The 27,103-nt window shown below is 42.9% G+C and overlaps 2 protein-coding genes across 15 annotated transcripts in view; one reads left to right on the forward strand and one right to left on the reverse strand.

Annotated features, from left to right (window-relative positions):
• The window catches only part of PHACTR1 (phosphatase and actin regulator 1), a 259,864-nt gene extending 247,341 nt beyond the window's left edge, over positions 1 to 12,523 (forward strand). For all 11 annotated transcript variants that reach the window (XM_015854710.2, XM_015854712.1, XM_015854709.2 and 8 more), the window contains 3 exons: positions 5,821 to 5,961; positions 8,448 to 8,524; positions 9,349 to 12,523. In XM_015854710.2, coding sequence (XP_015710196.1) covers positions 5,821 to 5,961; positions 8,448 to 8,524; positions 9,349 to 9,364 — 234 coding nt within the window. In that variant the 3' untranslated portion in view covers positions 9,365 to 12,523. The remainder of the gene's footprint in view (positions 1 to 5,820; positions 5,962 to 8,447; positions 8,525 to 9,348) is intronic.
• Positions 12,524 to 15,746: 3,223 nt separating this feature from the next.
• Positions 15,747 to 22,663, reverse strand: TBC1D7 (TBC1 domain family member 7). 4 transcript variants are annotated; one of them, XM_015854719.2, is made up of 9 exons: positions 22,582 to 22,662; positions 21,770 to 21,961; positions 21,530 to 21,650; positions 20,856 to 20,936; positions 20,390 to 20,577; positions 19,223 to 19,360; positions 18,781 to 18,926; positions 16,527 to 16,656; positions 15,747 to 16,014 (listed from the first exon to the last, which is right to left on the reverse strand). In XM_015854719.2, exons 3-9 carry the CDS (start codon positions 21,639 to 21,641, stop codon positions 15,928 to 15,930), a joined length of 882 nt encoding a protein of 293 aa, XP_015710205.1. In that variant the 5' UTR covers positions 21,642 to 21,650; positions 21,770 to 21,961; positions 22,582 to 22,662; the 3' UTR covers positions 15,747 to 15,927. The 4 variants fall into 4 exon arrangements, with proteins under 4 accessions (XP_015710205.1, XP_015710206.1, XP_032298393.1 ...); XM_015854720.2 differs by having other exon boundaries at positions 22,586 to 22,604; XM_032442502.1 differs by having other exon boundaries at positions 21,770 to 21,956; positions 22,582 to 22,604.
• Positions 22,664 to 27,103: the final 4,440 nt, after the last annotated feature.

The following is a 27,103-nucleotide window of genomic DNA, read 5'->3' on the forward strand; positions in this document are numbered from 1 at the left end:
GGCTCAGTAATGTCTGGAGGAAAGAATGGAATAAAGTGTGCTAATGTCTAGATGACAACCAGAAGTGCCAGGTGCCTCGTGAATCCTGCAATAGTTATTCCCCAGCTCTGCCTTTCATGAACATGTCCCAGATGTGTCGTGTTTGCATCAGAGTGGCAGGCTCCTTCTGTCGATTTGTACTGAAGTCTTATTACCAAAGGATTTTAAACCTCAGATCAAGCAGAAATTTAGTTGAGCACATCGAGAGCGTTGCCCAGCAGACCTCTCTATTTACACTGAGTTTTCATGCAGACATGCCCATAGGGTAAACTCAACATAAGGAAAGTATGCCGTGTTGCCTTCTTGTGTCCATGTCTGGCTATAATGGGAAGGGGTTCTGCAGAAGCCACTGAAAAGACTTCTGACTTTGCACTGTAGAAATTGTTCCCTGTTTCTGATGGCGTGATTCCAGCTCCAAGGGTACAGCCCATTTCCTCATCCATTAGAAAGCTGTTCCTAAAATTCCTTCAGCAATCACACTTTGTTACAGTATGATGATGATGAGTTGTGACATGACATGCTGTAATAACTAAAATTGCCTTACTAGGTCTAGATGTCTTATTAAAGGCAGTAATAAATATCTGCTTGAATTCATCATATGGACAGGCAATTTCTGTAAAAAAACTTTAAGAAGTTGGGCAGCCTACAGCAAGCTGCACCTTTAAGCACATTTCTTGCTCTCAGTCTTGTCTAGCAGATAGTGGTTGGGGCACTTTCTCAGTCACTTGTTTCCTTGCACATCTGTCCTGCTCCATGCTCTCTCCTGTGGAGTCCCACTGGCAGCTTTGGGCACCTGGACTTCTACTGTTTGAACTGAGGAGTGTAACAGGTGGGGATTTCTCTGAGTTCTGGTTGCAGACACCTAACAAGCCCGTTCCAGGACTGTGAATGTGCTAAGATCCTCTGGGAGAAGTGTTGCATCCAATTTCCTTTCACGAGGAGATCTGGGCCTCCAGAAACTACAACCAAGAATTTGGTGTAGCACCAAAGCAATTAACATGCGCCTGAACTCCCCCTGAGCTTTTCCACAGATATAGAGTTGTAGCCTGAATGAACAGAAGATATTACGTATTTGTTTGTGAAGAGGAGTAAAGCTCCGCTTTCCTGCCTTCTCTCCAATAGCATTTTTCTCCCTGTTCCCCAGAGCTGTTCATGGCTTCCTGTCCCCCCACTGTCATTAGTCTTTCACTGAGGTCTGGCTGCAAGGAAACATAGCAGTAGAAACAACCAAAGTGAAGAGATGTGGCTGTTTCTTAAAATCCATGCAATAGTCTGAAGTGTTTGTTCCTGTTAAGTTCCTGCTCTGGTACAACTTAAAGCCTCTATTGATGGGAAGGCAAGCTGGAGCCTCCCCAGGCAGTGTCTTGCTGATAAGTATTTTCTATAATGGACCTCCCCTCACCTGCATCAACATGGGGTGTTTGAAATAATGAGTTGTGTGGCAAAGCAGAGGGAGGTGAGAGGAAGGGGTCAAAAAGGTCAGAAAGCAGTAAAGGTTGGCTGCTAATTTGGATAAACAGCATTTATTGTCAAAAAGGGAAAAGAGCTTTGGGGCATTTCAGTCACATCCTGCTCCTATGTCTTAGCACAAGAGGTGGGGAGCAAAGAGGTGAGGAGGTTGTTAGCACTGCTAGTTAGAGTTTGTCATTTTTTGCTTCAGTTCCTTCCATTAAATAACAATCGTAACATTTTAATGAGGTAACAAAGCAAACAGTGAAGAGACGAGGTAACAAGCTTCACCTGTCTCAAGTAGAGCAAACTCAGCATTTCACATTCTACTAAGACCAGACAGACAAGATTGGTTTTCCCTCCACTTTACCTGGTGACAGTGCTTTAGTTTGCTTCACATCCCATGCTGAGAACACGGGGGTTTGAGTTAAAACTAGCTTACTATCAAAGCTTGTTATGTGCCCATATTTATATCTAGTGATCGAGAACATCCAGAGGAAATCTGGGCCTCCCACGACAACAGTTTCTGTTCACATTCACACTGATATAATGTGGTGACTTGCTCAGCTCACAATTCTTCACAAATAGATGAACTGGAATGTATATGCTGAGGTGGTACACCCAGACAAGACACTTTGTAGGGAGCCATGGGGTGAGCACAGAGAGTGAGACCCTTTTTCCCCTGCTTGGAACATCACCTCTTTCTGTAAGCAATTGCATTGTGTCCTTGAATGTGTCCTTTCTCTGTAACTTTCAAATATTCTTGGTTCTTCCTATCTGTTAGAAGCACAACTCATTTTCAGACGTAGTCCATGAAGGATTGTGTAGCATTAAGTAATTTTGACCCAAAAGACCGTAACTCACAGGTCATTAAAATAAATGCCAAGGTGAGATCTCAGGTGAGCTGTGCCCATGTCACAAACTGACACTGAATGGACACTTACAGAGTGTTCTGCAAAGCTGTCTGCCAGCTACTGCTGCTCTTAAGATTTAAGAGTGCTCTGCATAATGCAGACGTATGGAAAGAGCTGAGCATGAGAAGTCTCTGTAATGTCATGAAAAAGAGTCAGGGCAGTTTGGTAACAGTACAAACAATGAAGCTTTTATTGCCATCTTAAAATAATTGTCCTCTTCTCCCCGTTTATTATGATCAGATCTGTTCTTTGGCTTAATATATTGAATATTTGTGTGTGTGTGTGTAAATATTTGTGTATTTATGGCTGTACATTATCTGTTTGGATTTAAGGACAGCTTTTCTGACAGAGTGGTATTGCTGTGGTTTGATATTTCTGAAGCAAAGTCGTTTGCTGATGGCACCATACTCCATGTCTTAAAACATTTTATTTGAAAACAGTCAAAGCATCATCTGCGCTGCATCCTGAAATGTTAAAAGCTGAGAATTATACAGATAATATTGGTGATTCACCCTTAATTCAAGCTGCTGTGATGATAGAAGTAAAGATGGAGTCTCACACCCTAATCTTTGCAATATTGCAATATTTGGCTGTAGTCATAATGTTATTTCACTATAAAGATCTCTATCCCCACTGTCCAGGCATAGATTTAAAAAAAGAAAAAAAAGAAAAAACTGAAAGAAAAATTCTGCTCTGCTGTCTCATTAGCAGCACATCAGTGCTAACAAAGCTGCCAGCTCCCAGTAGAGGGACTGCTAGAAAAAACAGTGGTTTGGAATCACATTCCAGATGAGTAGTAGGACAGAGAGAAACCTCTCTGAGAGCATAACTGTGGTTATACTCCAAGGATGGTATTGTAGAGCATATTTAGCATGCAGGTTATTTAGGTGTAGGTATCCAGGATGCAGGTTGACGAAGAAATTCTGCTGTCTTGAAGAGTGAAAAAATACTTATTTAAATGTATGCACATTTCTATCTATCTATCTTGTGCTTTCTGGCTCTTCTGACATAGCGCTCTAGCTCAGAGATAGATTTCTCCTGTTGCGTAAAAGAAGTTCTGCCTGCTGTGTGTGCAGTTTGCTTGTAAAAAAGTGGGCACCAAAATGTGGAGTCTAATCTGGGAAAGGTGTGTGTAGCAGAAATGCTAAGTCACAGCTTGGAGCAATGATTGAGCATCTGGTGGGAAGGCAGGGGAGCTCAGGTGCAAGCAATGTACCTGAGTAACCAGAAGGGGTGGAGCCAGGATCCAGCGCTTCCCAGACCTCATTTATAGGTTGGCAGTGGAGGCAAAGGTATCTTGCTATAGATCCTTGCTCATGGGAGGCCTTCAAAGGGTGAGGAGGTTTTCTTTCATTGTTTCTGCATCTGTGGCTGCTGCGTTTAGGCTTGTTCTTGTTTGCTGCAGCCTAGCATTGTGCTCCTCTGCTATTGCTGTTCTTTCCATCATGTATTATGTTGTGCTCCTTGCTGACCTCAGCACCTCTGTGCTTGCTGGCTGGCCTGAGCGTAGGTGTCTAAAATGGGGCTTTTCTTGGAAGGCTTTTGGAAGAAGTAAGAGGAAGGTTTTTAAGTACTGACTGTCAAACATAGGCAGAGCAGTTTCTCCTGTGAAATGTTGTGTTTTCCGTAGAAGAAAACGAGTGTGAGAAAATTGTTTAAAGATAAATACAGCATTCAGAAATGTTGAAGTTGGTCTTTTTCAACATGGTGGTTTGTTTGTTTTTTCTCCTATCAAGTGTGATTTGCCCTAAAATGACTTGAGAGACTGTATGTGAACCACTGACTTGCAACTTTGTGGATGCTGCCCTAGACAAAGGCATAACGTGGCAGTAAAGATGTGTACTTGGTTACGCTTCCCTCTGTGATTTCTTTCTTTACTCTGGGCACAGATATCTCAGCTGCAGTCAGGAGGGGTAGAACAGGATTCCTGTCTTCCTGAACAGCTCACAGGTGGAGTATTAGTGCAGCTTTGCAGCCTTTCTGCAGGTGATATCTGAACTCATTTTGTGAGTGCTGAGGTCTGTGTCAATAGAGCAGCACCACTGTCACCTCCAATGGCAATGCTTTGTCATGTAAGAGAAGAAAGAGGCATGCATCCTCCAGGGATGATCCAAGCACAGTCACACAGGGATTTAAGTGCAGAGATGGGGTGGGGTGGGATGGGATGGGGGAGCGATCCTACCCCAGCAGCCGGATACTGCAGAGATGTGGGCTTCTTTCCTGTGATATCACAGATATGTTTTTTTCATCCTCCACTCAGCATCATGTGAATGTTAATTCTCCCTGGGAGATGAAGTGAGAGGAACTGAGATGCTTAGTTTGGTGGGTAGGTGGAATTGCACATCAGGATCTAGGAGCCTAAACTCCTTTGAAGAAAAGAGTCTCAAGCATTTTATGAAGTACTTAACTTTTCGCTGGTCACAAGAGTGAAGTATTGCAAAGCACACTTATTTGTAGTGTGTGGTAATAGCATGAGAATACCATCTAGCTAAATGTTAGCGGTTCATGATTATTTTTCCTCATAATATCATTCCTGTAGCTGTTTCGCTAATGTAGGATTAGCAGCTAACGTACATCCATGTGCACACATCTGTTGTGTCTTCTTTGGAAACAGTCATATAATCCCTCTTGACATTAATCAGCAAGCTGAGCATCTGAGGAGAACTGGTCCCAAAAAGCCAATATCTGTCCTTGGCTGTGTAAGTGGTCATACAATACATGGACTTCTTGAGAAGATTTGTGACTCTGGCTGCTCTCTCTGCTGAGAAGTTGAAAAGAAATGGCTTTGGAATAGTGAAGAGGCTTTCTTGATACAATAGAATCCACCCTTGCAATTTAGCTTGTAGTATGTGGTGTAAACTGTTACAGTCAAATATGCTGTGGCATAAAATTGAGCTGCAGCACTCAGTGAGCAGTAGTCATCATCCTGCCCACCATGTCTGGAGGTAAGAGCAGGTCTGCAGTATGGCAGAATGGTAAGGAAAGTTGTTGTCACCTTTTGCAACTAACTCAGGGCAGGATGTAGCCCTTCCCAGGCAGTAATAAAGCACCCACAGCAGCTCCAAGCAGGGGAGCATATGGCAGAGTGTGAGGTTATGCTGTAATCTTCATGTTGCATTACACCCAATTTCTGCCAGGGATTGGAGGCCCCTGCCATGGCTGCTTACCTAACAACAGCATTCTGCTCCAGCAGCAAGGTGGGATGACAAACAAGGTGCTGCAGCAAACAACAAGTTATCTGTCTCCCAGGTAGCATGAAAGTCTGATTAAAAACAGTAGTACTGGCAATATTTGAACTCTATTATTATTACAATGGTAGTTGCAGTAAAACTGGTCCCCAGGCAGCACTCTGCAGGGAAGAAGTGAAGCTCTGATGTCTTTTTTTTTTTTTTTCCCCCCCACTTCTTCAACCATGCAGCTGAGCCAAAGGCCCACGGTAGAGGAGCTGCGTGAGAGGAAGATTCTCATCCGCTTCAGCGACTATGTGGAAGTGGCCGACGCACAGGATTATGACAGGAGGGCAGACAAACCCTGGACACGACTCACCGCTGCCGACAAAGTAAGTGGAATGACCTGGGGAGTGCCATGACCTGAACAGATAGAGCATGTCATGGTCAACAGCACCCCTCAGGTCCCACAGCCACCAGGGAGAAACCATCTGAGCTCTCTTCCCAGTTCACCAGGTTTGTGGTTTGAGTTATACACCTTCAGCAAGAAGGCACCTGTGGGAATGTAGCAGCATTACACCGTTTTAAAAGAGTAACAGCCTTTGAGGAAAAGCCTTGATGGTGTTATTTATTCATTGTGGTTTGGTTTGGGGGTTTTTTTCAGGGGTGGGGAGGGTCACCACATAATTCTGTCAGCCAAGAGTGCCCACAAATGATTTTCCACAAGACAGACCTAACAGAGCAGCATCTGCCCAGAACCGAGCAGGCCTGGCTGCAGAAATGCCAGCAGGTCACATCAGCAAAAGCACCTCCATCCCACCAAGGCCAGGTTGGAGAGACTGAGACCAGACTGTGATATTCAGTGTTTAAGGGAGCTGGAATATTGGCTGTGACAGACACCTGTGGTGCTCTTGATTTGTTTCATAGAGGAAAGAACAGACAGTTTTACTCGTTTAACTTGTTTAATTGTGAAGTTTCATAACCATTAGTTTTCTCCTTTATAGAGGCCCTTTTCAGCTTGCCTTTCAGTAACTTTCACCTGGTATAAACTGGTCTGAACAAAAACTCTTTCTCTGGACTTTCCCCAGACAGCAATATAGGGCATTAAATTTGCTTTTCCCATTTTATGTAACCAAATTGGCTAAATTAGTTGACTAATTAGTTGACCATCTATCTATTGGGAGCTGCATTCTCCCAGTAGGTGAGGGAAGGAATAAGTTTCCAAGCAGTTCTTCTGTCTTTGAAAGATCTCTGTGTGGGATGGAAGGTGTGGGTCACCTTCTTTTCCCTTACCACTATCCTCTGTTGTGGGGTTGAAGAGGGGGCAGAATAGCCAAATTGTAATCAATGCAACAGAACCTGACAAAGCTACAACATCCAATAACAGATTATTTTCTTCCAAAAGTTCTGGTTCAATAACTGCCTCCATTGGTCAGCACAGACTAAATTTATTGCAAAAGTAGATTTTAGAAGTGGGCTTTTCTGTTTCTCAGTAAGTCTTTGTCTGTGTTCTGGACATGGGGAACTTTACTAAGTTTGACTGCTGGAGGAAGAAGAGCACTTTTATATCTCCCCAGCAGCTGAGAGATGCAGAAGGTGATAGATTTCAAACCCTGTGGAAGGTAGCAGCCCATGCAACCTCCTTCACAGTCACTTGAGCAGCAAATGGGTTTGCTAAAGGTAGAGACCCTTGAGCTGCTGCGTATCATCTCTCTGCTCTGATAGGCAGTGGCTGAGCCTAACAAACATTTCTGAAGTTAATAAAAAACCAAACAAACCAACAAAGCTGCGTAGGAAGAGCACAAGAGGCTTTTTGTGTAGATCATACCAGGTCTTGTAGGCCTTGTCCAGGCAGAGATCAGTGGTGATCAGATCAGCAGCTGCTGTGGAAGCCCTGTTTGGGGCTTGAGTTCTTTATACTTGTTTAGACTTACTTAATCAAGAAAACATTTTTTGACAGCCACAAGCACCTGTAACTGGAGTGGCTGTTTCCAGCCACTGATGCTCCTGGCAGCGGCACACACCTTGAGCTTATGGGAGCACTTGGCCACACTGGCACATCTATTTCATATGCCCATGGAGGGGCCCACTTGTGTGCTATCACACAGTGCTATCATAAGCCTGCAGTGCAGGGCTAGAGCTGTTTTTGCTGAGAGCCCTCTCCTCCAAGAAGCTGAGTCCCTCAAAGTCAACCTTTCTTTTTCGTGTTCACTATTCCCCTTCCCATTGTTTTCCCCTGCGGGCCAAATACAGAAGCTGAAGGTATCAGGTTCTCCTGCTGAAGTTGATCCAACCACTTAGGGTTAGTTGGGATAGGTTTGGGAGGTGAAACAGCTGGGTCAGAATGGTGGGTGAGGGCAGAGGAGCATGGCCTGACGAAGAAACAAGGGCAGGGAGCCAGGTCAGCCCCTTTCCCTCTTGAGTAAGCTCAGCTAGGTCAGGTGGCTTCACCAGAGGGAATTTAGGACTGCATAAAGGGGAGAGACATCTCAGATGGAATTCTGGTGAGATCTACCAACACCGAGTTTACTCACAGTCCAGTTCTGAAACAGAGCACAGGGTTTGAGAAGCTCTGGTGCGTGGTTTTGTCTCGTACTTATGCTAATTTGGGTGTTGTGTATGGAAGTGCTTATATAATAAACCCAAATTGGCTTTGTATCAGCATCGTCTGCATTTTCAAATTGATCCATCCTACAGAAGCATTTATTTCTTCACTTTGTGCAATTTAGAACATTTATCTCTTTTCCTTTTCACGTGCTGTTGTTTTTTCTCTCTCATAATGTTATTTGCTTCACTTCCAATATAATGTTTTGAGAACAAAGCGAGCTTGTTTTGATCTCTGCCATTTATACATCATGGGCTTATTTGTCCTTTGCAGGCAGCCATTCGTAAAGAGCTTAATGAATTTAAAAGCTCTGAAATGGAAGTTCATGAACTAAGTAGGCATCTAACAAGGTAAGTTCATTCTTTTAAGGGTAGTAATGAATACCGTTGTTTTTCCAAAAACAATAAAAAACAGCAACCATTTCTCAAGCACGCCATGAACTCGTGACCCCACTTAGTATTGCAGGCTGTCAAAGAAACACGCTGATGAACTTGTGCTGCCCTATTAACGTGGCCGTACGCAGGCATGTGCCATTTGCTGTGTAACCTTTTGTTTTAAATCATTGTGCTCTGGTGTCAGTTCAGCTGCTATTAAGAGTAAATAGCATTGAAGAGCAGAAGGATGGGGAACTTTCCTAGAGTGAGTACATAGAAAAGGATGAATGAGTGCAAATCTCAGTACTGTCATCTGCATCTTGCACTGGCCATGCAGAAGGGGAACAGTTACTTACAACAGTATGTGGTGCCATAGAGCAGTGACACGAGTAAGGCATGGTTGTGAAGCAAGGGATGTTTCTCTGGTAATAGAGGGCTTATAGAAGTTTGGTAAAGGGATGTAATTACATTTCTGTCTGAACTGAATGTGTGATTGCAACTCTATACATTCCATTTGAAAACCTGCACTTTTAACATCTTTATGTTGACTGAGAAGAGAGTCACAAATATAGCAAGTATAGGTCCGGTGAGAACCAAGGAAGTTCCCAAGTCTGTTCTGATTCCCCCAATGCCAGCATGGTGATGTCAGTACTGCAGGAATCCAGCTGCATAATGTTGTCACTAATTTGTAGCAATTAGGTCTCATTTCTTTTTATTAGATGTGCACCATATATGTGAAAATATTACCTTACTCCTCCTCTCTCTCTCTCTTTTTTTCCTCCCCTTCCCTTGCATTTTAGGTTTCACAGACCGTAGCAGTTAAATTCTACCTGACTACTATGCTGTCTTCAAAACATAACAAAAAGGAACCATAAGTGCTGGTATTATTCACTTCCCTGTTATGTACAATGTAAATCTTATGAACTGCCTTTCTTAAGAAAAAAGAAAAGAAAAAGAAAAAAAAAAGTAGATGAATATTTAAAAATATAAAAGAAATTGTATGTACATGTGATGGGTACTGCAGCATCATCAGACCTGCTGGCTCAAGCTTCGATTACAGAAAATACCCCTGGTGGGAATCGTGCCAAGACGCAGCATTTACATGTAAGACTTTCCTGGCATGTGGATTTGCCATACGTGTTTGAGCCCAGCTGGTGGGGCATCCATTAGTTCGTCTTCAGGTACCCCTCACCCTGACAAGCCCCTGTCGTCAACATGAGAGAGCACTGGGATGGTGTCTGGGGAACCATGGGCCTGGGTGAAGTCTCCAGCAGACCTGCGCCTATGGCACTAAAGCACCTCCTTATACCAAACACTCCTTTCTGTCTGCGAGCACCTTATGAGGGCAGGGAAGGAGCAGAATTCCTCTTCATCTGCAACCATCGTCTGACTTGAAGCTGCCTGCTTGCCTACCCTGGAGAAGCTTATGGCAATGGTTGGCTCCCAAGAGGAAAAAAGGACTCCCTACGTGGTCACTGAATGGTATTCTCTCAGTCTGTAGCTTGTTTTTATGCTCAAGCCTCATGATTGTGTGAGGGCCGACACACCTCCAGCAGGAAGAAGGGCTGGGATTGCCAGCGGTGCTGAAGAGGGAACACCATGGGAGAACTGAAGGTTGATTGGGGACAGCTATCCTCCCTGTATCAGGCATAAAGAACTGATCCTAATGTATAGTGAGAAAAGCATGATGGTGTGTTAACTCGCTTAACAAAGGAAGGCTGTTGCATTGGTATGGATGGAAGGGACTCCTCACTGGTCTGTGCAGCTGAAGCATAAGGACAGAAATCCAGGAGCATGCCGCTGTGTTCTTATTTAATTCTACCATAGAGGTTTAACACATGAACTGACCCAGTGGGGCTCAGAGAGCTGGATGCTCTGGGCCTGGTTTACCTGCCTACTTGAGTGCATGCTTAATGCTAAACAAGCATGCAGACAGTCTCACTGAAATCCAGACTAGGTCTCGCAGTCTTCATTGAAGCTGAACACATTTAAGTAAGTGCTTTTCTGGATGTAGGCCAACACCTTTCAGATTCAAGTCCTTAACTAGTGCAATGCCAGTAACCATGGGCAGATGTTGCCTATGAGTCCTTTCTAGCTCTCGCAAGAAGCTATTATGGTGTTTTGGGTCAGTGATCTAAAGCACAACAGCAACACTACTGTAAGTTACAGATTATTACTTCAGGGCACCTTTTTGCTTTCATTATGGCTTAGAGGATTTGAATAGAGAGGCCAGAGTTTAACTAAAGTATTGTTATTTCTGCTCTCTTTTCTTCTTTCCTCCCCGTTTCTGTCCTCCAATATCTATTTATCTATCTATCTATCCCTCTGATTGTGGGCCAAGAGGCCTCTCTATTGCATGAACACTTTCTGGCCAATACCTTATTATGCCAAACACTCCTGCCTCATCTCAGGCCTCAGTTTCATTCCTCTGGTGCAAAAGAACCTGCACACAGCCCGTGGAGTTGCACTCAGCCTGCCCAAACAATGTTCAGACTCCATTTGCACTTAGTGGTACTCAGTAGGCAAATAGGCCAGGGAGAAGCTAGTCCATTGTTTGAACCTGTTTTCTTGAGCACTCAGTTTTCTCATCTGTGAAAGCCATCTCTACCACAGCTGTGATTCTGCTAGGAGAGGGAAAAAGTAGTCCTGATTCCCCCATCCTCCAACAAGCTGGATTATACATGAAGGAAATAAAGACTGTGTTCCTGCTGAAGACTCAGTTACCACCAGTCATCCTCATTCATATTAGAAAGAGACAAACAGTAGCAATAAAGAAACTACATCTCATTTAGAGAATGGAAAAAGTCAACACAGGACAGAAACTGGTATTCCAGGGCTGATAATGGATGTAATATACAAGAGTCAAGTTGTTTTTTATATTATCTATCTGCTGAGTTGTGGGTTATTCTCGCTTAAAATGTATAAAGTAACAAGACGTGTCCTACAGCCCATGGAAGGATGAGCTGGAAACTGAGCAGGAAGGAAGAAAGAATGGAAACAGCAACTGCAGAACTTGTAGATGAAAGCTCTGCAATTTGGAAGAAAGCAATGGCAAGGTAGCACAATGTTGGCATTCACTGTGTTCCCACTCACATTCTTGCCAGGCGTAGACTACAGGGACCTGGCGATGGACTCAGGATCAATGGGGAAGGTCAATGTTGTGGCCCTTCTCCCCCTTAGGCTCCATTGGTTAAGTACCTGCATGCTGAAATAGTTTTAGGCTCCAGGCTCCCTGGGATGGAGCTCAGAACACCTTTTGTGTGTAGACAATTCCAGGTGCACACTCTAGACGTTACTGAAAAAGGAGGAAAAAATAATAGATTTTTATTAACAATTTTATGTCAACTGAAGGTTGGTAGTGAGCCCATTCCACAAATACATTTCAGCCTAAGGTTTACATGTAAAACCACAGCACTTCATCACCACCACAACTGGCCACCAAACCCAACGTCCACTAATTTTGCAGTGCCATCTGTACAGTGAAAACACCACAGACCAACAGAGTGGGAGCACTTCAGCCTGTGTAGTTACATTAACGCTTGCACTCACACAGGAAAAAAAGGGCAAGATGGAAAACCCATAGTTACACGTGGACAGGGGCTCCCTAACGTGCCTGCAAATAACATCACTTTGTATAGTCATGGCAGATGCCTACGCTGATAAAAATCAGGAAGGATACAAAAGGGGACAAGTGATTTTTCCCAGGTGTTCAGCCTGCTTGAGCTTGGAACAACTTCTGTAAGCAAAGAGGAGGTGACGGGCACACGACCTGCTTTCCCCATGTGTCCCAGTTACTCCTGCACCATTTGCATTTACCAGTTGATATCCAAGTGTATGTATATAGTTCGTCTTTGTATAGGAGTGAGTGTGGTGGCTGTCAATCATGTGCTCTTCCAGTATTGTAATTTAACAGATTATGGCTGTATGAAAACGATGTAAATAACTAGGAAAAAAAAAAATAATAATTAAGCTGGATCTCTATGTCCGAGTTTTTGTACATACTGAAGCTGCATGCTATTTAAATTATTGTTTGTCCCCGATGTATGCAGTTTCTTACAAAAAAATTCATTGAAAAAGAAAAGCATTCGGATGTCTGTGTGTTTTCTCCCACTGTCCTAATGACTGGCACAGTTGAAGGCAGCAGGTCCCCTGCTCCCTGCGTGGCAGAAGAGATGGAATGAGGTTAAGTGCGTTCGGTGAAGTCCACTCATTACCCGCAATCAAATTGCTATCTAATGCCACCTGCAGGCAGGAAACCAAGAGGATGGTTGAGAAAGAATTAACTCTCTATCAAACACAGCCGCTAGGAACCAGCTCGTATTTATCAGCTACTTCAAACCACTTTGAGAAACGTGCCTGCTGGTGGTAGGGCCACAGAAACACCCGACAGCAAGGTCGGGAAGGAGAGCCAGTCTGTGACCCCTCATTTGGATGGTGAGAGTCAGCCCATAACAAAGAGGAACTTGGACATCTTCAGGCTGTGAGGTGCAGGAATTGCAGCTCAAGGTGAGGAGTGTTTCCACCTCCCCTAATGTAGACCACTGCAGGGAAGCAAACTGCTCTCCAGGCAGTAGACAACACTGGACAGGACACGTAACCAGGCAGATTCTGCTCCATGTCTCCACCTACAACCTGGATTAACAATTAGCATATGAAAGAGGAGCAACTCCATTCCCCCAGGCTCTTGTACAAAAGCCTGCCTAACAGAGAGCATTTCAATGCACTGCTCAGCTGGGAAAACTCAAGAGATTTTTGGACTGGCTTTTGTGAAACCCCTTATTTGATACCAACTTGCCCTGTCCAGTGCAAGGTGAGACAGGACAGCACACAGAACAGTAATGATTTTTTGCAGGATAGGGATTTCCAGCCAGTAACAACAAACCTAAGCACCACCAGGGCACTCAGGCCTGTATAACTTTATCTTGTAAAGGTAACTACATTGTGAAGACATCCCTCATGCAACTACAAGAACCCAGTTTTTACCAACTCATCTCCTGCCCTCAGATACATCACTGTTACTTCACCAACCTCTGAGTTGTCATCAGACACTTAACACCACGCTCTCCTCCAGTTCTTATGTTTTCAAATGCATCACTAGCGTTCAAGTTACTCATCATTTTGAGTACATATTAGAAATAAATTCTTTACTGTGAGGGTGGTGATGCACTGGAACAGGTTGCCCAGAGACGTTGTGGATGTCCCTCCTCTGGAAGCACTCAAGGCCAGGCTAGATGGGGCTTTGAGCAACCTGGTCTAATGAGAGGTGAGCTGTATGCCTCACAGATCCAAAGTAAAAGCTGCAGATTAAGATATACACAAACATCTGCTAAGATCAGTGAAAGCAGCATGGAGATGAGCCATTATTTATTCTCTGGAGAGCTCCCCTTCTTCAGCATAGCCCAGAATAAAAAATGCATTTGGTTATAGAAGCAGTCCTGCTATTTCCTTGCATAGAATGATAGAATTACTCAGGTTGGAAAAGACCTTACAGATCATCAAATCCAATCACAACCTATCCATACTACTCTAACAATCCTCCACTAAATCACACCCTGCTGCAGTCCTGTCCAACCTCAGCCAGTCTGTGATTCTGTGACAATGGATCTTTGTCTGTCCTGTCAGAGCAGCTCCGGGGTCTGCCCATTGACTGAGAAGGCTTCTCTAAATTAAAAGCAAAAAGTTCACAGCCTTCAGTCCGATAGTGGTTGGAGGAATACGCTCTGACTAGTCTGAAAGCAGTAACACTGAGTGGCACTTCTAATCTTGATTCAGGGCTTCTCTCTTCACAGAATATGAGTTATTGATTCCCTTTCAGCACTGAAACTGCTAAACACCTTCCATGTCATCAGTGCTTGGTTGTTGTTTTTTAAGTAATCTGCACTGTAAAGGCTTGAATAATGAATACATAACTTACCTTTTGTAAGCTGTGCAGCCTAGGGGAAAAATGTTCAAATAAGCATCTCTGACTGTACCACTGCTGATTATTGGGAACATTTGTGCACTGAATGGTACAGAAAGAAGTGCTGTTATTCACAGAACACACACACTCTTCCCTAACCACATTATTCATCTTTCACACCTACTCTAGAGAAACAATCTCCGTTTTGAAGTGAGCTGAATGGATTACACTATACTACAAAGCAGACACAGTAGTGGCTATCAAAGCACACACAAACAAGCTTTTTCTGAATGGGGTGGACTCGGGCATTTAGGGAGTATTAAGGGCAGCATCTCTGAATCTGACACGGATCATCTCACCAGGTTCTTACCTGTAACATGAGCTCAGCTCCTCAGCTAACCTGTGGGAAGGGAAAAACCTGACCTAGTTTAAAGCAGATTTAAATGTCTAGAGCATCTGAAGTCAGCCCTGAGTGCAAGCTAAATGCACTCTTTGAGGAGTAGCAAATGTACTTGGCATAGTAAGCACCTCTGAGTCAAATAACTAAGCATATATGATTCTGTGGCCTATATGAGGTGTAGAAATGTAATTTCACACTTGTAAAGGATTAGTTCTCCAGCAACCTGTATCTGTGGTCAATCACTCTCTGCTTTTACCCGCATCATAAATTACATTTCCGTATCAAACATTTTGAAGACTAAACCAAAGAGGCATAAAACTTCAAGCCACAACAAACAAATGCAGTAAATAAAAAATATTTGCGTAGTCCCTGAGTCACGCACAGTGGTGTTTTTTATTAGTTGTCTGTAATTCTGAATTATAATTACCTCTTTCACTGATTCCTTCCACACTTGCCTAAAGTTACACTTCAGTACAGGACAGATCAGAGGATAAATCAGGCTGGAAAGGACCTCAGTACATCTCCCACCCAAGCTTCTTCTCAAAGCAAGGGCAGCTAAGGAATAAGACCTGATTGCTCAGGAATGTGACCAGTTAGAACTTGGAAATCTCCCAAAGGTGAGAACTGTACAGTTGCTATGAGCTATGTCCGCTGCTTCACTGTCCTTGTGGGGAGAAAACTAAAAGATGCAACAAGTTCACCTTAAAAACATCTCCAAGTAAAATCTAGTTCTATCAAGTATAAGCCGGCATACAGAAGTATCTTCTACAAGTCAGCCTACTTACCTTGCCGCGGGAGTTAAGATTTACTTCCCCAAAAGCCTTAGAACACACTGTGCAATCAGAAAACTGCAGTTGGATGGATTAAAATGCACCAGGCAGAATCATATCATCACTCGGTATTATCACTCCATCCATATTTATTGAAAAATATTTACACATTGATATGCCATGAAATGCTTTAATAGCATCTCTGCATTGGAGAGGAAATGAAGAAGGTTATACCACAAAGAGGGAAGAACAGTATGAGGAAACTTTTTAAATGCCTTTTCTTCCAAGCTGTCATAAGTGGGGAAAGTCCTCAGGCCGAGTGTGCTGGAGTCCCACAGTGTGTGCGCCACAGATCTACAGCTTTGCTGACAATAGCGTCAGTGTTCTCTTGAGGAATCTACAAAAGATTGAGTTCAGATGCCTTGTCAGTACTCATCCGTGACCATAATAACATCCAATTCAGCTGCCCTAGGTAACATGAGGATTCTACAAGTCTGTTGTCACACTCACGTCATCCCACAAAGGGAAAGTTCAGGGCTAGGTTTAAGATCCCAATGCTATAATAAAAAGCATGCCATGAGCCTACAGGTTCATGCCCAGAAAAGGAATGAAAGGAGTGCAAGACACCAGACCTGGTAAGAGGTTCTGGAAAAATAAATCCAATTTAATCCATGCTTATTTTCACAGGAAAAAAAAGACCTTTATCATCACAAGGAATGCCAACAAATCGGCACAAACATAAATAAAACATTACCCAGAGCCTACAGTCATTTCATTCTATTCACACTCCTGACAGAAACCACTCCTCTCATCCCTTCTTATGGTATATTTAAAGCAACAAATGACTGAGGCCAAAAGCCATTTTTATGGGCCATGTGAGGTAATTGCACAGCACAGAACGTAACTCACGTTTTCCAAAAACTGGGTGATCTTTTCTGCAGTTGTCAGTGCGATTATCTTCATTTTAAAGGTTAACAATATCTCCAAAGCAACAAAAACGAGGATTTTGCAGGATCCACTAATTACTTTGTCCCAAACTCTAGAAAAAGATATGAAAAAGGAATCACTAAGCATTACTGTAGTCCTTATCTGCTTATGTATCTGGCTAGGACACTATTTGTACAATTATCCTTTCCAGATTGTTTTTCTGACTAGCAACAAGTATATTGAATTATTCAGGTCACAGTCAATAAATGACATTTTATTAGTTACCCAATCTGTACTGAGTGATGGCAAGCAAATGTATTAATATGGTGTGTCCTTCTTTAGAAATGGAACTGGTTACAAGCTCAAGTGTGCAAAAAGCAAATCGTGTCTTAACAGCCTGAACTGTGACAGCTATTCCACAGTATGGTAAGAGTGAGGATTTTTCCTAGTGCAAAAAAAGGAAACAATTTGCTAGTGTGCTTAATCATGAGATTCTTCAAATAGTCAGATTACTGACTAAGTTCTTTACTAGGAGAGTGGTGAGGTCCTGGAACAGGCTGCCCAGGGAGGTTGTGGATGCCCCATGCTGGAGACGTTCAAGGCCAGGTTGGATGGGGCCCTGGGCAACCTGATCTAGTAAATGTGTAAATTTGGTGGCCCTGCCAGGCAGGGGGTTGGAGCTTCATGATCCTTGAGGTCCCTTCCAACCCGGGTCATTCTGTGAACATTCAGAAGAATGACACCTTCAATCACCTCAAGCAGCTAAATATTCCAAGTCATTTCTCTAGAAGATATAAATATATCAGCAAGATACAGTTCATAATGTTAAATAATTGTTCCTTGTACCAAATGTATGTTTTGTAACTCATTCCACTGTGCACAGACTCTCAGAACTAGACAGCACTCCTACCACCTATAAGAGCTAGGCCTGGACCTTACAGTTATAAGGAAACTGGAAGACCAAGCCTTCACAGAATGCACGCTCTTTAGCAACAGAACCTCTTCAAGTACTGAAAGAGATCCACAGTACTAAAACAGCCTGCAACAATTTGAAACCACCCTTCATCCAGCAGCTCTATTTCAGGCCCAACTCAACAGACATAGGATGAAAGATTATCCAAAACCGGTGTGAGACCATCTGTCAGATGGCAGCCTTAATTTTCCTGCAATATTTTCAGTTCCTCACACTTAAGAGCCGTGTTGGAAAGACTTTCTGAAGATTACCTTTCTTTAATCCATCCACATACGTGTGAGAAGCGTTTCTCCTTTCAAACATAACTATGGGAAACAGAGATCACACTCCATTCTCTATAAACTCTGGATATAGTAACTGGAAAACATCTCCTACAGCCCAAGTATAAACTTGGATCTGCAGGTGTGTTTCTTCAAAAGACAATTCAATTTTGGCACGACCTTTTCTCTTGGAAGAACCTGCACTTCAACCTGGAGCTCACCATGATGTACAGCGTACACAAATCTTGTACATCTTAGAAAAGAAGGGTGAAATTTCAGTTTCGCCGCCTGGCAGAGAGAGCTACAACTTAGACAAAGCAAGCAACCACTCTAAGAAATACAGTATTAAATCTGAAGTTAAATTAAATCATAAAACACCAAGCTCGAATCAGCTGTCACTTGAAAAATTAAGTAAAACTTGCAGGAGAACTGGGGAGCTGTTTTCAGTTCTCAGCAGTTCTAATACTGCCATTTGGACGCATTTCAGATAAGCATTCGGGCTTTCAGATTCCAATCCAAACTGAATCTCCAAGCATTAATTAAGTTCATCTGTCACACGTTGCCCACAAAGTATGTTATTTCCTTCGCAAATATGGCCATTTTGATTACAACTGAATAATTTAGAAACCTCAACTGGCAGAGGCAAAGTGCACATCTATCATGTTGTCATACAAATTGTTGGAAATAGAACTGTTGTGCCATCAGAAGTTCCAATGCTCAGATTCTGTAGCTAAAACAAGTAAGTTTTAAACCCCAGGAGGTGAGAAGTGCCTAACAGAATAAATTGCTGTATTCAACTCCTTCCTTGTTAAATTTCAAGGCTAGAAGTGATCACAAACAGCTCAATTCGTATCAGTAACAAGTGGAATGAAACAAAATTGCATCATTTCCAACTCAGCAATAAAGCTAACTCCGTAACTCCACAACAGGTAAAATGCACGTGGTAACAACAATTTGAAACTACTATGGACTTACAAACAGAAGGAAATAAAAAACATCTTGCCTCTGTAAACTGGACTCAGGTAAACAGCCTGCAAAACACTTCTTAAACCAAAGATCATAAGGGAGCTTGCTCAGTGCAGCACATGCCTTCAGATGCATCAGAAGCCTGCTATCTTCAATGTTCAAATACTGCTCCAGGACTTTGGGCTGAGAAAGGAAGAGCAAGAATTCAGGTAATTCCCATCAGAGCTGTCCATACTTACAGAACACTGAAAAACAAGAAGTACCTTCAAAATCCCGTAAGCATAGAGACACACTTTGAAACAATGAATTTGCATTATTTTAACTAAAATAATGGTGTTCCAAAATACAAGTATTGTTGATTTCTGGAATTAACTCATTAAACAAACTCACTAAATAAACAGCCCCAGGTTCCTTAAATTACTGAACACCAGAGTGTTCAGCAATTTAATCACACACACACTAGAGGATTTTATCCTTACTAGTTGTTGCAATGAATCTCTGTGCTTGCTGTTAAGCTGATTCACAAAGCAACTGACAAGCCAATAGCATTCTATAGGATCCTCCACCATTTCCTCCATTGCCTTAGCAATTGCAAGAAACACTTCATCTTCTGGTTCCTAGAAAACAAAGTGAGAAATGAACTAACTACACAGTAGAATTAGGTTGTACAACTTAAATTATTTGTACATTCCTTTTCCCTGCTCTTTGCAAAAAGAGAATGGAATCTAAGCACATAGAGATGCCAGCTGTCCTGATGTATTTATAAATGGATGTTTGGATGTTGTGTTGAGGGATATGATTTAGCTGGGAAGCTGGTAGAAGCTGGTAGAGGGATATGATTTAGCTGGTAATGGTTGGCCTGGATGATCTTCTAGATCCAACCTTGATTTTTCTGTGATTCTGTGAAATAAAGCACTGGGAAACAGCTGCATTATGGTGACAGCCATGAGCTATATCCCTACCTTCATCTTATTTATTTGGTTTGAGATAAAACACCTTCCCAGGAACAAATAAGCAACTTTTCCAGATGATGAGAATCTTATTCCTCACAACAGAAGTCTAGAAGTGTGTGATGGGCACATTATCTTATTTTTTCCAGAATAAAAGATCAGACAAGAAGTATCAGGATGCCTAAAACACAGTTACAGGCATAACTGCACACAGGACAGAGCTGAACTATCTATTCTATAGATATACTTTATAGATGAAGGGTAATAAAGCTGGGCTTGAGTGAGCATAGAAACTGAACATAAAATATAAGGTTAATGTCTGCTTCAGAAAGTCCATGGTTCCTCTCATCACCTCTTCTGTTACAGAGGTTTATATATGAAGCCCACATACTTCTTATCATCACACTACAGACACAAAATACAGATCTGCTTACCCACATGTGAGCATACTGTAAACTAGAGAGTGCATGTATTATGTGGCAGACCCAGATCAGCTCAGGCTAACAGAAGAAGGAAGGCAGAGTATTAATATCTGGATTTTAAAACAGATTATTTTAAAATGATTTAAATGAGGTGCTGTGAGCTATGGTTTAGTAGTTTAGAGGGTAGTAATGATGATAGGCGAGTGGTTGGACTAAGTGATCCTTTATAACCCTGTGATTCTATGACTTAAATACTATTAGAATGGGAACTTACCAAAGGATAAGCCAAGTTTCGAGGCAATTTCCCTGATTCCAGTTGATGTATGCGGAGGAAAACTTCTACCTGTGGGGTAGAGTCATCGATAAAACGGATTACATGAAGAGCATGGTGGATATCCCAGTACTGCTCCTTTCGGTAGTTCATCACCAAAGCATGAGATTTATGGTGAGGAGGAATAATTCCTAAAACGAATAAAGAAATAATAGTAATAAAGAAAAGAAAAAGCATCTATACAGAGAAAAAGCCTCCAAACTCTAGTTCCAAAGAATTTTCCTAACTTCAATTCCTACTATAGTTTTGTAACTACTACTGTGCATCCTCAGTGAATATAAAAGTAGGCTACATATGTATCAGTAGAAAACAGTACAGAATCCATGCTATTAATTAGAGGTGAAGGTGGGGGGGCAGGGGGCATTCTACATACTCATTTCTACAGAGAATCACAGATGTTGTTTCATACCTAAAAGAACCTTCCACACCAGTATACGATACATGGATGGGAGAGGGAACCTCTGACTGAAGGTGCAAAGCTTCTCAATATCTGTAGTGGAATAAAAAATTAAAATAAAGAAGTTATAATAGATTAAGAGTTTTGAGTCCCCGCTGACCTAAATATGACAAACACTTGATTTACAGTACAGCAAAAGCCACCCCATGTCTCACCAGGATGAACCTCCCACTTTTATAAGCATTTTGTAAACTGTGTTGCTATCTCAAGCTATTAGGGACATCTATCTTTCCATTCTATTGAAGACATGGCACTCCTCGAACACCCCCATCAATAGCAAAACCATCACTGTTGAGAAGTTAGATGGAATTAACAGCATGAGACGATATGTTTTCAGATGGAAAAAAGAAAACTTTTAGTTTCTTGAGCTTAGGGAGTGAAAGAATTAAACGAACAAACCAGCCCCACCAAGCATGCAGATGGCTGATATGTTTTAAAAATCAGGTTCTCAAATCCTTGAAACTCAAGGGACTGCCTGTACTGAGAAATGAGAGAGGAAGGATGGAAAAGGAGGGTGTAAAACTCCAGCACGCACTAAGCACAGCAGCAATACACCATGTATGACTCTCCCCTCTGCCTGATGCCAAATCACCGAAGTAATAGAGGAAACATGGAAATCAACTTGCCCAATCGGTCATCTTTTAACAAAATTTCCAACGACTTCTTTTCTTCAACTCCACGAAACCCCACTTTTTCATAATAGACCGAGCGGAAGTTTCTTTGAGAGTCATCAGCCATGACCGATACCTTTATTAGGAGATAAACAGTAATTCCTCTGGTGAGTTACAAAATCAAGGGTACAGAAACCCAAACTGCATACAGCTGTTATGCAGAGAAGTTACAAAACCATCAGTTTCCATACTCACCAGATGAGGCAAGCAGAGACAAGGCCAGCTGATGTTGGCCTCAGTAGCACAGAGGTGACAGGAAAGAATAAGGCAATATACTGAGCTGTCTTCTTAAGCTGCAGATGTGAATTAAATGTTCACGTTGCTATTAGACACAGCTTTGAGTTTATCCTTCCAGTACTAGAGAGGCATAACCGTCTCATCCCTATACTGGAAACAACAGTAAAGTGCTGCAGTGAGTACCACATCTTTCCTAGTGTTTCACCTTTTAAATATCAAATCTCAGTTCTCCTTTGCAGGCTTGTATATATAACAGGGTTCTAATTTTTAATCCAAAGGGTCACACAGACCTTTAACCTTCAAGCACAGCGACAGCAGCAACACTGGCAGAAAATGTGGTGAAGCAGCAGGTGAATTATGACTAGAACTCTTGTTAAACTAATCTGCTCCCTGATACACCAATACACACAAGAGGAACAAGGCACTTGCAGACATTGACAAAGACCACGGTTTTGCAACAAATAACCAGACACAAGCCTGTGCATCCACTAGGCCTAGTGAACATGTGGGTTTATATTGCTGTTTTCAAATTACGTCTGCTTTCAGTGCCTTCTAGGATCAAAGAAACCATAAAGCATGCAGGGACATGGACAGGCTGAGGAGCACGGAGGCCCAGCAGAAAGGAGGCGGGGCTCACGGAAACCGGGCGACCAGGGCCAACAGCCGAGCTGAAACCGAGCTGAGGCCGAGTGCCTGGCAAAGGGAAGGGGCTCGGGAAGGAGAAGGCGATTCGGATCGACAACAGACCCCAACCCACAACCCCACAGCACCTACTGCAGCCGGACGGGCTCCTCAAGGCGCATGTGCAAGCACCGCCCTCTCAGGGGATGGGCTCCTCAGTGCCGCACCCACAGTAATACTAATACTAATAGACTCATCCTGAGCCTCACCTTGCACATCTTAAGGCCATTCGTCGTATCGCTATTAGCCGAAAGAAAATGCTGACCCCCGCCTCGCCACAACCTCCTTTCAGGGAGCGCTGAGATCTCCGTTGAGCCCCTTCTCCAGGCTGAACCATCGCAATGTGAAGCGGCCCGTTCTCAGGCGGACAGGGCGTCCCTCTCTTTATCCTGTACCCTGACCCATACCCTGACCCATGTATTTAAATGCTGCAGAACAGACTGTCTTTTTGTTGAGCCCAGGTCGGAAAGCCAGCGCAAGGCCTTTACAGATGAGCTCATTGAAGTACTTAGGCAGCAGCAGCAGTAGGTGGCAGCCTGGTGCCATCTGTGGGGGTTTGGGCTTTTTTTGTCTTCCATCGCTAGATGGCTCTTTGGAGCTATTGGAACTGACAGGAATCACGAGAATGGGGGGCAGATACCGATGGTTCCAAGGTTGGAAACAGACCTCCAAGATCAACCAGTCCAACCGTCCATCTATCACTAATATGTCCCACTAAATCATGATCCCGCTCACTGTGTGTCGATTGCTAGGAAATAAATGGGCAGTGCTAATACTTTTGTGGCTTTTTTCTCTCCAAGTATGCACTGTATTGTGCCCGTGGTTCTTGGAAATCAATGCTTTTGCTATTAAAGCTGAACTAATGACGTGGGAGTGGTGTGCTGCTGGATGTTACAGCTCTTGGGGAGTGTGCTGGGCTTTGTTCTCTCATGTATGACTGATCTATCAGTGGAATTACAGATAATCACTGGAAGCAAACCTTGTTTCTTCAGAAGCGTGAACAGCTGGTTAATAGGGCTGTGTTAGTGGAGTAGAACTGTGCTAATGGAAAGGACAGTTTACTCATACATTCATGTTACATTTTCATCATGAACATCAACAGATCAAGAAAAGTTTGGCCCCATTTCCTGGCCAAAACAACATCATTTTCTGTTTACATTCTACCTGAGAGAAAGCATGCATGTCAGACCTATAAATGTTCCCAACTTAATCTCTTGTTGGAGCGAGACAGAAAAAACAATAGCACTCTAGGGTAATAAAAATATCATGAAACTCTCTGGCAGCAAAAGGGAGTTTAGCCTTTCATTTCAGCATGGCAGCACAGTAACCAGGTCTGTCTCCAAGCAGACCAAACTCTGACTCTGTAATCATGATTTCCTATCCTCGAATGGCAGCAAGGAAAAGGCCCACGGGGCTGAAAACACCGTGATGAGTGGCTGAACTTGGAACGATGAGTGCACATATGTCCTATTTCTCTGTTTTCTCATTTCTCATAGGGGATGAGAGAATTGCAGAGGTGACACGCTTTTGTCTGCAGACACATAAGGGAGGTGCAAGACAATTACTAAGAAAGCAGCAAAACACATTTCCTTGCTCCAGTAGTAAATGAATTTATTTAAGAGTGTTAGTAATTGTTTAGGATGCCTTCTGGATTCCAGACATAACTTGGATTTGTTACTTAACATCAGATACACAATTGTGCACGCCCTGATTCTTCTTCTACCAGTCTGACTGGTAGCTGAGTTAAAGGGACGTAACTGATGTTTTCGACTGAAAATGTTGTGAGTTTTTAACTAGTCCCAAAAACATGCTTTGCAATGTCAGCATGCACGGCACGTTTGGGTTACCACGTGACAATAAACAGCCTCAAATCATCTTTCTTCTGCTTTGTTGCTCTTCATTTGAGATGTGACAATGAGATGATGGGGGGGGGAAAGTGTTGGTCAGTTTAGACAGATGTTGGGAAAATTAAGTGATAGGCCTTGAGAGTCGTAATCAAGAGGTCATGCGTATAGCGGTATTTGATTTCACTGTGTATGACTAGAGATGGAATAAATCCTGTTGCCTTATTGCAAGTATCTGCCCTAGGCTCAACAGGAAGAAGCTAAACCAGTGTCTTCTCTGGATCACTAATGAGGGGTGAAAGGCTCAGATCTCACCAAAGCCGTGCAGCACAGCCAGCAGTTGTACCCCCAAAGAATAATTTGTCACATAATCGTCTCCTTTCAAAAGGACTGCCTACTAAGGGGGAGGGCCAGCCTTGTGCACAAGCTGGCTTTTGATCTCGGTGGAGCTCAGAGGGCTTTGTTAGTGCATTTGTTTAAAGGATTGAGCAGCAACTAATTAATTACTCTAAATTATATCAGTCATGGTTTCCGGGCTTGTTTTAATGCATGAAGACAAGCTGTTAAACGAGAACGTCTGGGTGATGTTTGTTTTGTGATAGGACAAAGTAGTCTCCACCTCTCTCCTGATCACGGTTTTCTCTACTGGCCATCTAGGTCCATGTTCCCAGAGTCATTAAAAGTAATGCCAATATCCCGCTGCCTGGTTGTTGTCCTACAGAATAATGGAAAGCTGTAAAAACACAAAGCGGTTTACCCCATAAACTCCCAAACTGCAGTAGGATGATTGCCATCTGCCTCTCCAGGTGATGATTTGCCGCTGTTAGCGCTGAGAAGTTGCCATCAGGAAATAAAAGGAATTTTCCATAAAGGTTCATTTTAGACAAGAAATCTTTGCCAAATAGAGCAGTGTGAACCACAGGGTGCAGGCAAACACAGTCCTCTAACATCCTTCCTTGCAATGCACAACAGAATTGCGGAGTGACTTGGACTGTTCCAAGCCAACTAATGATTTTAGTGATTTCCCAGTGAGCGCATAGATTGCTGCTAATTTTATAAGCTTGGTTTTAAAATCAGTGCTAGGAGAGTGCAGTGTCTCTCATTTTCCCCTCTGTAGATAAGGTTAGACAAAATGCAGTCACTTAAATAAAGCTGTTGGCACTGGCTTTGGTGTTGCTAGCGCTTTCCTAAACCAATGAATATGAACTTAGGCTGTGCCGACAACATGAGCTCATTTGGCATTCACAAACGGCAGCAGGTTATTAGACATTAATTACATATGACTAATTATATTAATTACAATGAATGAGATTATATTGGGCTTAAGAACTATTTAAATTGAACTAGAAATTAAAGCGGCGGGATTTAATATCTGGATGTCATGGATGTGCTCTGTGTGGCCTCGAACAACATGGCGCACCATTTCTTCTCTGGTTCTTCAAAAGACAAGGTGAAGGTAATGAATGGTACGTGTCTCCTTTGTAAAGCCACCAAGCTCCTGCCATGAAAACAAAGATCACAACATGTGTTTTAAAGCTGCAGGCTGCAATTTCAGCCCTTCCAGATCTTTTTTTAGTGCCTGATCAGTTCAGACCAGTCAGTCCATAAAAGGAGAAAATCCCACCAAAACTGCATTTCTTATGTGTTTTAAAAATACTGTTCTTTTCGAGACTGTTTCTAAGCAGGCAGGAATTTCATACGGACCTAAAGTCGTACTCTGTCTAGAATGAGAACTTGGGCATTCAGAGGGTCCTCTGACAGTGATGTTTCTATAGATGGGTGCAGCTACTGGGGGAGGGAATGTCTAATTCAGAAGAAAACAACACCGGGTAATTGAGAGAAAAGCGACGTTAGTCAGAGAATGAGCTCACCAGCTTCTCCTCTGCCTCTACCTTGCCAGCTGCCAAACTGAGATGATCACACAGCTCCTTCTGCGGGGACTTGTTCATGTTTACAAGGCACTTCAAACGCGTGAAGCAGCACAGACATTTGCCAAATGTGGGTGGATAGCTTTGTCTAATCAGCAAGTGACTCAGTCCCTTCTCCACGGAGGCCCTGTTCCTCCTGTAGTGCTAACAGAAATCATTCCTAGCCACAAGTTTCTGAAGCCAGAAAGGCAGGCTGTCCCACTGCAACTTGATTCTGTTGTTTTGGAACTGCAAGCAGAAGGCTCAGAAGAGTGAATGGTAAAATAGTCCATTTCAATCAAAACGCATTGTGCTGAAGCGGCTCAGCACAGCTTGTAACTGTACTATCTCACCCTGGGACATAAGTAGTCTCATTTTTTAACACAGTAGTTTAGTAATACCAACATCCAGCAATTCTACCAACTCTAAACCACACCTACAGCACCAGATGAAGTGCCTGGGACCACCACTATCTTGGCACCAATGTTAATTGGTGCACTTGGCCCATGACCCTGTGATTGACTTCATCACCTCCAAAAGGGGGTGGTTATAAGCAAGTTGCCTAGTGGGAATAGTCTGCGCTGTGTGCTAACTGTGCCACAGGAAGGATACAGAAGAATACAAGTCGATCTTAGCCAAAAATCATGCTTGGAATGTGTCTAAGAATTTCACAGAATAGAGAATGGGTCATTAGCACCCAGGAGCATTCTTGTTCCCTGCATTGCTTGTGAATCTGCTGTTTTGTCTTGCTCCCGTCTTCTGCTCTCTGATTGCCTTCCTATATGGTCTGGAGAGCCTGCAACAGTTTGAAACTGTTGTCCTTCATTCATCCCTTTTTTGTTTCTTTCGGACTTATTATT

Source organism: Coturnix japonica, chromosome 2, assembly GCF_001577835.2.
Source record: "Coturnix japonica isolate 7356 chromosome 2, Coturnix japonica 2.1, whole genome shotgun sequence".
NCBI classification, from domain to species: Eukaryota; Metazoa; Chordata; class Aves; order Galliformes; family Phasianidae; genus Coturnix; species Coturnix japonica.

What these genes read in the sequence shown, in the direction of transcription:
- TBC1D7 (XM_015854719.2), bottom strand. Translation starts at nt 21,641, where the DNA reads ATGGCTGATGACTCTCAAAGAAACTTCCGCTCGGTCTATTATGAAAAA. An exon ending in GGTGTGGAAGGTTCTTTTAG is followed by an intron (nt 20,578 to 20,855) that starts GTATGAAACAAC and finishes TATTCGTTTTAG; the next exon opens with GAATTATTCCTCCTCACCAT. An exon ending in CCTGAGTCCAGTTTACAGAG is followed by an intron (nt 16,657 to 18,780) that starts GCAAGATGTTTT and finishes ATCTTTTTCTAG; the next exon opens with AGTTTGGGACAAAGTAATTA.